This window comes from Cheilinus undulatus, linkage group 4, assembly GCF_018320785.1.
Source record: "Cheilinus undulatus linkage group 4, ASM1832078v1, whole genome shotgun sequence".
NCBI classification, from domain to species: domain Eukaryota; kingdom Metazoa; phylum Chordata; class Actinopteri; order Labriformes; family Labridae; genus Cheilinus; species Cheilinus undulatus.
Window position 1 is genome coordinate 16,410,064 of NC_054868.1, and position 12,549 is coordinate 16,422,612.

Genomic DNA, 12,549 nt, shown 5'->3' on the forward strand with positions numbered 1-12,549 from the left:
ATCATGAACAAGAACGTCTACCACAGCATCTTAGTACATCATGGAATCCCTTCTGGACTGAATCTGATTGGTTAGTAGATTCAAAGATTGATGGCACAAAAGTTTCATCTAAAGCAAGTCTGTGGGAACAGCTAGAAACTATTTGGAACTCAATAACAAAAGAGACTGTGGAAAAGTACATAAAAACAATGGCAGCAAGAATGCAAGCTGTTATCAAGGCCTAAGGAGGCCATACAAAATATTTAGTTTTTTGGTTATTATGTGTGAAAAAGGACTATTTAGTTGTTTCAGTTTGTTATTTGCCAAATAAATAACAATAAGATTTTAGTTTTAAACAAATTTTTTGAAAGATTTCTAAAATATTTATGTTTTCTCGTTTTTATGACAGGTGGTCTAAAAAATGTGTTTTTGAGCACTGTACATGCTCATGTATTTCACTGTATGCTTGAATGGGCCAATATAGATATAACAGTCACAGACTATAACACGTTGTAAAATTAATGGTTTAGAGTGGGATTTTTAGGTCTGTGATTGAGTTGAAGGATGATAAAATCAAGACTGATTAGAAATTAATAACTGACTAATTACACATTTAATACCATGTCAAGATAGAGCAGAGAGAGTTCAGGCAACTTAAATAAAGTCAGAATTAATGAAATACTTATTCTATGGTAACTGGTTTAGACCGCTTCTCTAAACCTGTCTATGTTCATATGTGGCCTATAGATAAATGGGACTGCAGATATGACTGAGGAAATGTCACACTCTCTCTCAAATTCATTAATCTCAAAATCTCAGAGTGAAATAAAGTTATATTTCTGTGAACATAAATGGATTTTTACATTAGGGGTCATAGAGATTATATTTCTATTAAGTTCAATAAGAAACATCTGCATTTAGGTTATGATCTGTAATACACTGTAGAGACAGAATTTTTACTTTGTAATGAGAGTGTGAGCTCCATTGTCTTTTTACCTGTAGGAATAAAGAGGTTCAATACAAGAATGTTATTTGGCCTGAATTCTGATAATGAGTGATATGTTGTCTGTACAGTATGTCACTAAAACAGGCACTATTTTTTGAGTTGGAAACCTTTTCACGTTCAAAGAAAAAACATTAAAAAAAAAAGAAGAAAAGAGCGACTTTTCTGGCCACCCCATGGAAAATGGCCTAGCTCCTTTAGTGGCTGGGTAGAAAGTGCTGCTGTTTGGGAAGTGAAGGCAAGAAATTCTTCATTAAAGCGTAGGCAAGTGCTGGTTGCCCTTTATAAGCTAGTTGTCTAAGATCATTATCAGGATCACTGTCATCTGTGACTTTCAGCCAGTAGTGTACTGCAGGACTGTTATTTAAGGATGTAATATTTTGCACAAATTAATACAACATTTGACGGCAGGATTCGGAGAAGTCTGTTCAGCACTACTATATCTTTTTGTTAATGCATACCATTGAACAACAGCACTGTCAGCCAACACTGGCTGATGGCACATTTTTATATATTTTTCAGAGCAGCAGGAGCAATTCAAGGTTAACTATTTTGATCAAGCCGCTTCATGTGACTTTATGAGAAACTCAGCCAGCTGTAACAATTAGGTGGTAGATAAACATTTAATTGCATTCTAAAATTTGCGTATGTTTAAATATTTTACCTTTGATTCACACTGTCTTCCAACAAGGGCTATGCAATAAATGTTTTATCATTATTGTGATACGAGTCTTCATTAAATACAAATCAAAAGTCTGAATTAATGCAAATGACTGTAAAATCTTGTGTAATGTGCTCTTTTAATACAGATTTTTTCTTTTGAAAGGTTGGCTGCATTTTATATACCAGAGCAAGTGTGTGCAGCTGTCCCTGTCACATACTGCATGAGACAAACCAAAGGCGATTGAAAATTTATTGTGTATTGCAAATGACCACTTCACTGCTCAGAACGTGCTGAATACACAACAACATAATCACTTTTAACTGCTTTACTTCCTCACTGGGTCATAATTGTGCATTTAAAGAAAATTGGAAATATACCTTTAGTTTTAACCTTACCATTGAGTGACTTGTGTCCACTGTGGGCTGTCTCACAACTGTTACTGCAGGCTGAGAGCTCAACTACCATACTACTGCTAGTAGATGCACAAACTCTTGTGCTAAAAGAACAATATAGCTGTATAGAAACAGCACACTGTGGACTTTTCTGAACGAAATGGAAATCAGCATGCAGGAGGATGGTCTTTTCCTTTTAGGAGATTAAAACAAAACAGAGAGCAGCTTGTATACCAGGGCAATTTACTGTATATTCCAGATTTTATGTCAATACAGAAAATGTATAATGTAGTATAGCAATCATTTCTCGATTGGGATTTGGACATTTTACCTGTTGCATGGAGGCCTGGGAATAATGGTCATGCTTTCACACCATTTTGATACTTACAGTACATCTAGGTAGCTCGGTATTTAGCTACCCTGGTTGATTGGTGAGAACAGAAAAACACCTTCTTAAAATGTATCTTGTATTCAGGAGGGACAGGTTGCAAACACATTTCGACTAATAATCTCACATTGTAGTTTGTTTAAGCATTTATTATGGCAACATAATATGTTTGGCGTCAGGCTCTGACTTAATCACTCCTCGCAGATTTTAACATACAGAATTTAAGGAATGATAAGATAACTGCTTAAAGCCCCAGCTGGAGCCAACAGGTAGAAGCTGGGGTGGAGGTGGGTTGAAAGCCAGAGCACAGTGCTGATCCAGGGCAGCAGATGATTGCAGAGCAGAGAAAGAGACCGGAAATCTTGCAGTTTAAATAGACAACTAATTTAGGAGGATGTGAGTCATGTAATATGATTAAGATGCATGTCAGGTGTGAATCATTGCGCTTGAGATTATCAACAGAAATAATTCGCCAGCTTCATTTCATTTACTTTGTAAATCAAATAGAACGGAACATAAAAGAACACTTATTTTTTAATGAAAGCTAATATGCACTCTTTAACTTGTTTAATTATCATAATTCATGCCTTTAAAGTAAAACTGAGCAATGTCATCACACATCACATCATTTCTTCATACAAAGCGGGCCTACTTCCTAACCATCTTCCCATGAAATATAAAACACCATCCTTATTCCTTCTGACTGCATCTCTTTGGAGCTGTGAAGCACACTGTACATTTTGTGCCGAGTTCAACCACAAGGATTGATACTATTAACTTGACATTGCACTTATTTATTTGCTCTATTAAATATGGTGACATAATGAAACTTGCTATACTTTCAAGTCAACAAAGTTGTCAGGACTGTGTGAGTCATGCTGGTATGTTTTCATCCCCTGAGTGTTGTATTTCAAACATCCTGACACTCATTGAATAGTTAAACTCTGTTCCTCCATCACACAAAGTCCGCACACAGGACAGACCAGAGGGTGGCTGCTGCCTCTGATGTAAACACATAACACGGATACCACAGTGAAGAGGTCTGCAATACATTCAGCACCTGTGCAAGAAGAAGTGTTTCGCAGGGAAGTGCCTAGGTTCTGATGTTTGAGCTGCTATGGAGACCCAAACCATCAGCCTGCAAAGTAAACTTAAAAGTTTCTGGATTCCACTGACACTGATATTTTGCATAGGGTCTAGTCAGTGAAATAACATGCCAGGGTGTTAGAAGTATACCGCATTATGATAATAATAAAATGTTTTCAGTCGCAGGTTTCGAAGGGGAGCGTTATGTATACAAATTACACTTCAACATCAAAGTGTCTTGGGTTTTGGATGTGCCTCTTTCAAGTCTGAGGGGCTCACTCCCTCAGATCTCAACCTGTTCCCATCTCTCTCTGAGACTAACAGCACTTAAAAAAGAAGCTCCCTGTCTGCAAAATCACAGCGACAGATGGATGGACTGATGATGGGCAGGCTGTCCTTTACTTTTCACTCATTACAGGTTTTACAGAGTAACACTTTATTGAGGCAATCATTGGGACATTTAAATTTTTAAAGCACATATTGCATTGGTGGCTCTGGACTATAATTATGTGTGCTCAAAGGTCTGTTTAGGGCAGAATAGCTCACATTTTGGAACATTTTCCTTTTGGGGAGTTCCAATTTAAGTGCCAATTACAACTGCTAAAGTGACTTTGCTATGATACAAAAACCAACACTGACAGTGACTGGCACATGAAATGGCAGTGGCAGGAAAAATCCACATGAAGCAACAATGGTAATTTTTATCACTCTAAATGTAATATAAAACTTTAACCACATATTCACAATGAAACAGTGGTGAAAAATAAGCATGAATTCATGAGAAGAAGCACAAAAACTTCTCAAACAAGTATACAACACTGAACAATCATGAACTTTTATTACAGCGCCAACATTTTATTAGGGTCAATGGATTATTGGCCTGACTGATTATTGATGGCAGTATTTGGCATTTCGCTAATCATTGGTATCAGAATTCTTTGTTATTGACAATTACAAGTTCATTTGATCAAAAAGTACTCTGCTTTGGTTCAAAATTGTGTCTTCCCTTCTGGCTTTATTTTCACTCTCCACAGTCTCAACAAAAGCCCTGGCTAAATCATTTATTTCTTGATTATGCAACTTTACTTTTGCCAAATTAAAGACATTTTGTGCGTAGTAATAAATGTATGTGGGTTCCAAATATCAGTTATTGATCTCATGAACTACTGATTATTAGCATCAGCCCTGAAAAAATTGATATCAATCATTCAGCGAAGAAGAGGAAGAAGCCCTTGAAATAAAACACACGAGGAGGAAAAGTTTGCTCCAGTAGATAGAGCCAACTTTTTTCTCCCTCTCCTCATCTCCATACTGTTTTTAAAAAGCCTCCAGATGTGGAGGCAGAAAGAGTCAAAGATATTACTGTTGTTAATAGATGACAAAGGCAATGCACACACTTGTAGAAGTAGAGACACACACACACACACACAGAAAAGTGTCTTATCTTGTGTTTACATGGGCTAGTCTGTCTGTAGTCCCTCACTGACGAACATGAGGATTTTGTACCATTAACATCTGCACCAGCTATTTACTACACTTAATCAATAATAAATATGATAGACTGTGCATTTATTTAAATTTGAATTATACGATGTACTCATTTGTATTATTTCAAATCAGTAGATGTATGGCTATTCAATTCTCTGTCTCACTGAACATCACAGGCTGAACCAACTATCACAGATAGCTCTAAATAAGCTAGAACAAACTATAATCTAAACACATTTTAGTTAAAAAAAATGATAATAAATCAGGGAAACCTAACTCTGGGACTTTATGTTCCTTTTAAACTGATAAACCAAACCACAAAAAACTGAGGTACGAACCAAACCGTGACCTTTGTGAACCGTTATAACCCTATAAGTCATCATATATTGAATATTTTCTTTATCTGAATTGTCAAAAAACAAACAAACAAACAAACAAACAAACAAACAAACACAAAACAATTGAATTCTTGAGATGTTTTACAGCTATAAAAAAGAAACACTTCCTTTATCCATGCTTTATTGTCTAAGAAAGTCAGATGTCATGGTCATCTGATAATCATGGTTTAATAAAACCCTCCTGTTTATGTCAGCAAAGTGGACAGCTCATTTCTGATGGTTTATAAGGAAAAAGTACTACACATAAATGTCTGATTTCTGTTAAATTTTACATCCTTTCACACGATTGATGATTTTTTTGTTTCCATGATCACACTAAACCTGAATTTCAATTTTTACGTTCACGGTCATGTTCACAAACTGCTAAATGTCTACGCATACAAACACTCACAAATATTGCAGCCAGTAGGATGGCATCATCACTGACTGTATCCTCTATTGTCACAGCCTGATCCTGTGCCATTTTAAAAACCAGATTAGATCATGCCTTGTGTGTCTGTGCATGTGTGTGTTACTATAAATATGTATATGTGTGTAGGTGTTTATACTGTATGTGGAATGATTTCCCTGCATCTACGTACTTACATACATAATTTGGAGTGAGTGCCAGTGGGTGTCTGTGTGTGTGTGGGGGTGTGTGTGTAGGTGTGTGGGGGTGTGTGTGTGTGTGTGTGTGTGTGAGTCAGCATCGTGTTCATACACACAGTCAGATGAATCACTTTGTGGTTGTGGTGGTGGCTGAAGAGAAGAATGGTAGCAACAAAAGATCTGAGTAAAGCTCCTAAACACAAAACATATGTAGAGCACATTGTTTCTCGTACTGTACACGATCACGGTTCCAACGATAATCCCAGCATGATGGGAGTGTTTACTAAGTTATTTCATTTTCAATCCCTTTAATGTTCGACATCTGAGGGCTCAGAAATTCCCATTAAATCCTGAAAAACAGCCTCAAAGACTAAAAAAAGTTGATATCACTTTAGGAGAAAATAAATTCTACCGAAAGTTACAGAATAGAATCTATATGAAGTTACCACAGGCCTCAAATAAAACTGGACCTCCACACTTTCTTTTTGTTCTTGAAATCCTGTTTCCCTTTCAAGCAACAAGATCTGTGTCATTCAAAAACTGTTTAATCAAAAACATCTAGTGCAACTCATTTTTCAAGCCACTATGGGAAAATGATTGCAGTGGACGTCTTTCTAGTATGTAATATTTTGTGGTTAAGCTTGTCATGTATGTGGGGAGAAAACTGGTAAAATGTGCAATTCCTGATGATTTGTAAAGCCTTCTTTGCCATAGGAAACCATGAGGAAAAGCCAGTGCTATGGAAAAAGTGTATGTCTGGGGTAATGTTACATGTAATACCATGACTAACAGGGAAACTCTTTACAACATGTGTGAGCTGGACTCCCACTGGGCACATAGGGCTCATGACAGTATATGACTACTGTGTAATGGAAGAAAAGTGCTGACAACCAGATGTGAAGCTTGAAGCTGGACGTGTTTCAGAGCTTTAAACGGTCTCCTGAAGGTAGAATGGTTTAATTCTGGCACATTAGCAGTTTTTCCACATCCATCACATGGTCTCGCTTAATAAGCACCTATTAATTATAATTGTGATGCCACCTCCTATAATAAATGGATGTCAGGGGAAACAAGTAAGGCTAATTATTAAGTTCATGGTTTCTTGATGGGGAATCTACAACAGGTAGCCACTGTTTTTAAAAACTCTTAGAACATTTGATCTATATAAGGATATGGCGATGCAACCCAAAAGCTGTGCTGTTTGTTGAAAGAAGAAGAAAATGTCTATCCTTTCTAACAGTTTTCCCTCAAGAGACACAACAGGAAACAACCACTAATGGCAACTGTAGCTCCTGCCTGCTGGGATGACACATCCACAGCTATTCACAACATTTCCATCCAACACAAGTTATCACACAGAAATTCTGCTATTGTCATACTGTAGCTTCTGGCTCATTCTATTCTGGATCAAAGTGCTGCTCTCTCCTCAGTCAGCCGCGATTCCTCATATAGCATCAGTTGGCGCTTATGCGTCACCCTTAGGGTGGACAAGGCTGCTTTGCCAAGCCACACATACACAAAGACACACCACCCACAAGGGTAAAAGAATGAAAATGCAGTGATTAACCAGCTGAGGTAATGCACATGGCCCATGGCGACCAGTTGAATGTGTGGAGGACCAGAGCTGCATAGAGCGAGTCGACAGTCTGACAGAAAGGCAGCGGGCAAGCAGGCTGGCTGGTGGACTGACTGGCATACAGGCTGTGTGAAGAGCCCTGAGGCGATGGCAATGGGGACAAAATGCCTTCTTTAAAAGGTCACGGGTGCAGATCTGCTGTGTGTTTTATTAGTGAAACACATTTAGACAGATCAGTGTTGACACAGCGTGAAAAGGTTTTGACACAACTGAGCCACTGTGCCTGTTATTCTACTGAGTTTCTAATTGGTGTACAATTCTGACATGAAATGCTGCTATTCCATATTACTAATACAGATAAAACCTTAAGTATAGTCATATACCCTTAAGTATTGTTATATACTCAGAAATGAGCCCTGCAAACCCAGTGTGAATCCCTCTAAGATTACATCAAGGATGTCGCAAAGATATTTCATTAGAGGATTGTCAAACTATTCATAAAAGCCTCTATTATTATTAGTCCTCAGCATGACATTGGTTTGTGGAGATGCCAGCAGGTGGGACACACTGTGCTACCAGATGAAGTGAGTGAGTCACAGTATGATCTGCAGAGGAGACAGATGATACAGTGCACGGCTCCGAGTGACTGACTGAGCGCGGAGGCCACAGTGTATCATACTACATCAAAGCCGGTTATCTGCTGGTTGCATGGTGGCAGAGGTGCGGGCTACACTTGAATGGCTGGCAGCTTTGTGAAGAGGAAAACGCTACAAACTTTGCCAGGAACCATTGCGTCCAGTTTCTCTAGGGCAGCCTAACTGCTTGACAGACCATGCCAGCAAAAGGCTCTGTTTAAAAGGATTTAATTCCAGACATCAGGTTGTGAAAATTAATCACATGCTGTGTGGAGGCACAGTAAGAATACAAAACCTGCTCACTGTGTAGCCTGCAGGGCACAGGGAGCAGTCAGGGAGTCTGCAAGTAAACATTTGGTTTTCTGGGATTCACTTTCAACATTTTCAGTGAACAAATTATTGTATTATGTGCCTCTAAAGAGATACAGATCTACAGGCTATCCTAAATTTACGTCATTTAAACTGTTTTCTATGGTGCCATTATGTTTGCTGCTTCTTTTCTTTGGCACCACAGTCTTTATTATCTTGACCTTTATGTCTAATGATGCCACTACCAATTTAACTGTTTGTTTTCATGGACAACAGATGACTCTGCTCTTTGTAGACTCAACAAAATCAACCCAACAAATTAGGTTATGTTTCAATTTGGCCTTACTCAGACAGTGCTGCTGAGCCATGCAGCTACTGTATTTGACTTAGAATACTAAATCAGCCGTGACAGGTACAACTGATGTCAGTGACTCTGCTATTCAGTCACCTCCTGAGCTACAACCTTCTGCCCTGCCATGCTATCATCCTGCCCTGGGGTGAACTACACGCTGAGTTCAGGTTTCATACTCAGCTCTGGCATTTTAAAGCGTTCTGCGTTCATTTAAACGGTGCAATGTGGCTGCCTGAGCTCATCGGCTGAGGATGCTCGTCTCCCACCACCAAAGGAGTCAAAAGGGGCTCGCGCTGCATCTGTCTCGCTTCAGACGTGCAATCATTCCCTCGTGAGGCAGCCTCCGTTTAAATGACAACATTCATTCATTCATCCGAGGCCCGGCCGTGTGCCTGTCTCCCAAAAGCGCAAGCTGGAGATGTTTTGACCTGCCTGCCAACCCCTCCAGGCTTCATCCCCGGAGAGACGGTCTCGTATAGCGGGGGGATGACGTGAATACATAGGTAGTGTCTTACCGGCTGCTGTATGTGACGAGACGTCCCCTTCCCCGGCAGAGGAAGATGCTGCCGCTGCCGTTGCTGGACCCCGTGCTGGAAATAGTCGTTGCCAACAGCACGGTTGCCTGCGACCCGGTCCCTCTTCTCCCGCACGTTGGAGCCTCCGTTGTCCCGTTCTTCGCCGGAGTCGAGGCTGCTGAAGTTCCACACAATCAGCGTCTGCACCAGCAGCACCGTGAGAGCTGCTATCAGGGCGGACCGCGACCGACGGGCCAACCTGCGAGCACACAAGCCGCCAACCATCTTCGCACCGGGCTGCACGGAGCTGGAGAAGCGTCTGTGGCTCTACGCAGCGCGACGGGAGGAAGCAGTGGAAGTAGAGGGAGGACGGGGAGGAGGAGGAGGTAGTAGTGGGGAAGCAGGAGGGAGGGAGGGAAGCTGAGCTGTGGACGGAGAGAAGAATTGAAGTATCGAGGAGAGGCACAGGGCCACCGTGTGGTGAAACTCGGCGAGAGACTGTTAAACGACAGATGCTTGGAGCTGCTGTGAACCTCTGTTGTCTAAGTGAGCAGATACTTCAAATTGTTTCATAGCCATTCCGATAGAATGACTAAATTATGCGTGTGCTGGTTGTGTGTGTGTGTGGGGGGGGGGGGGGGGTCAGTAAAATCATGCAACCTTCCTCACGGCGTCATTGCATACCCCTATCATTTATCAAATCCATGTTTAACACAAAGAAGTGTGTGCCAGTTTTGAAGCTCCGAAGTAAAAAGAGCTCCTTCCCCACTGAGCTTAAACAAATTAATAAATATCTCTTTCAACAAAGCCAGAGAAAAAAGGACCCAACCTGAAGTATATATACCCCACATTACCTCATCACCTCCTATAGAAGCATTATTACACAAACTGATCACATCTAAATCTGCTGACATGTAGGCTATGGACAGGTGTAGCTTAAAATATTGAAAGAAGGGCTGCAGTATTCTACTGCCACACATCATGCATTTAGATTTCTCATGCACCATATCACAGTGAGCACAATCTCTCAATCAGAGGGTTTTGAGTTCAATGTAGTCACACGTTGATGTGTCTCTGGGCAACAAATGTAACCCCAATTTGCTCCCACTTCTACATCAGTGGCGTGTGAATGTGTATGGATGCATTAGAATGGGACTAAGCCACTCTACAGCATTCATCATCAGTGTGTGAATGGGTGTGAATGGGACCGGCACTGTAAAAATCCCTTTGAGTAGTCAGACAACTAGAAAAGTGCTAAACATCCATTTATCATTTATCTTCTTGTCCCTTGCGTGGATGGCAGAGAAATATACTGAGCACCATAAAATTTCTCATGCACACACAAGTATGGACATGCAGTGTACATGTGACATATGATTGATATGACAGTCCCCCTCCATAGTCATTTTAAACAACAGGAGAGTGTTAGATGGACTTATCTGGCCAACATGAGTAAAGTCTCTGTCATGTTGTCTGTGTATTTTTCCATCGTGCTGACTGTGAGACTGTGTAACTGCGTGTGTCCTATGACGATATGATGACGTGTCTGTGCTTAGGCCCGTTGGGCTTGAAGCAGTGTGAGTGCAGGCCAGCAGAAGACTTGGGAGGGGGGATTGTCATGCTTCGGCGCAGTATGGGGCAACTTACCCCAGTGTTAGTGAACCCTAAATTAATTCAGACAAGCCTTTAAAATTTTTTCGGACAACTCTTTCATCAAATAGTCTCCTTTTTCACATCTCAATTGATGAATCTCTGCTGCCAGCCCAAATTAAAATGAACGATTCCACTATTGCCTCCTGAATACAGCTGTGTGTGGAGCTGTAGTGGGATTTCAGAGACTTCACAGATGTGAAGCTCTGCATTGTGTGTGTCTGATCATTTGTTCTTGCTCTTTTGTGACAATGTAATCAGAGATTAACCTGTGTGTCCTAAAGCTTAACAAAGATGGAGCCTGTGACATTTTAACTCATTGCTACATAACTGTAGCAACAGTTATGCCTGTTGCTACAGTTATGTAGCAGTTATTACTGTTAATGTGTATCAGATGTTCCAATTGTTCTGTAAGTCATGTAAGTATCTGATCGGTAACACAGACCTTAACCTGAAAAATGACTCATCCAGTAGCTTCAAACTCACATCAATGGATATGGTGTTTAATTATTTACTGCAGGTAAATTTAACTGTGCAAAGGACCAATTTTTTTACATCATTTAAGTCTCAGAGTTGCTTATAATAGTCTATTCATTGTCCATGATGAGAATACAGCATTGTAACATTACAGCTTGTTCTATTCACGTACCTAAGTTCAGATGTGACATCTTGACAGTGTCAGTGAGGGTTATTCATTGGTAATTATTACTTACCCCAGCTCCTTTCACTGCTATGACATGTCAGACTGTCTTCATAGGCATTTATTTTATACCACTAGACTGGTCTGTCCTAACACACTGCAGTGTCAAACATGCAGGCACAATAAAGATAATTAGATAATTATTTAATCAAAAAGCAAGTGTCATTGAGCTTGAATTAAAAAAAAACATAGATAATGAAAAAAATATCGTTCTTCTTGTCACTGAATAAACCCCATGAAATAATTTCTCTGTGAGATAGATGGGAGGAATCCATCTGTCACACAGTAATCCATTATGTCCATACTCACCTCAATATAAATCCAGTAATCACCATACAGATAATTCTGATGGTTTTGACTGCAAATGAGTTTTTATAAGAAAAAGAACATGACATCCTAAAAAGATAATTTAATTCTCACTAAAAGTAGACCGTCTGCCCCTTGAGAGTTTGTGTAGGAAGCTTCTTAAATAACTCTCAAGTCTTGCTCTGAGGTGGGAGTATTTTTAGTCCAATCAGAGTTAGTGCTAGAGTCTTTGGAGTGTTTCAGAGATGCTTGGCAAAAAAAATAAAATAATTAAAAAAACAGCTTCCTGAGCTCCTGTGACACACAAATACCCCCAGTAACAGTGACAGAAAGCTTCTCTGGCAACAACAGAGCACTCAGTTTCACCTATAGCAAAAAGGTCATGTTGTTTTTGCTGTTTCGTGTTTATGGTAGCAGGAGGATGTTGATGCTACCAAGACTGAGACCTACAAGCCAGTTTTGAAATGAATTAAAACCCCACTTCCAAAATTTATTTTACACTTTGACTTATGAGTGAAGA

At 39.9% G+C, this 12,549-nt stretch overlaps 1 protein-coding gene across 1 annotated transcript in view; it reads right to left on the bottom strand.

Moving 5' to 3' along the window:
• xylt1 (xylosyltransferase I) overlaps window positions 1–9,709 on the bottom strand; it is a 111,752-nt gene extending 102,043 nt beyond the window's left edge. Inside the window, exon 1 of the mRNA XM_041786170.1 lies at window positions 9,374–9,709. Within this exon, the coding sequence (XP_041642104.1) occupies window positions 9,374–9,658 (285 nt within the window). The 5' untranslated portion in view covers window positions 9,659–9,709. The remainder of the gene's footprint in view (window positions 1–9,373) is intronic.
• Between the last annotated feature and the right edge of the window lie 2,840 nt (window positions 9,710–12,549).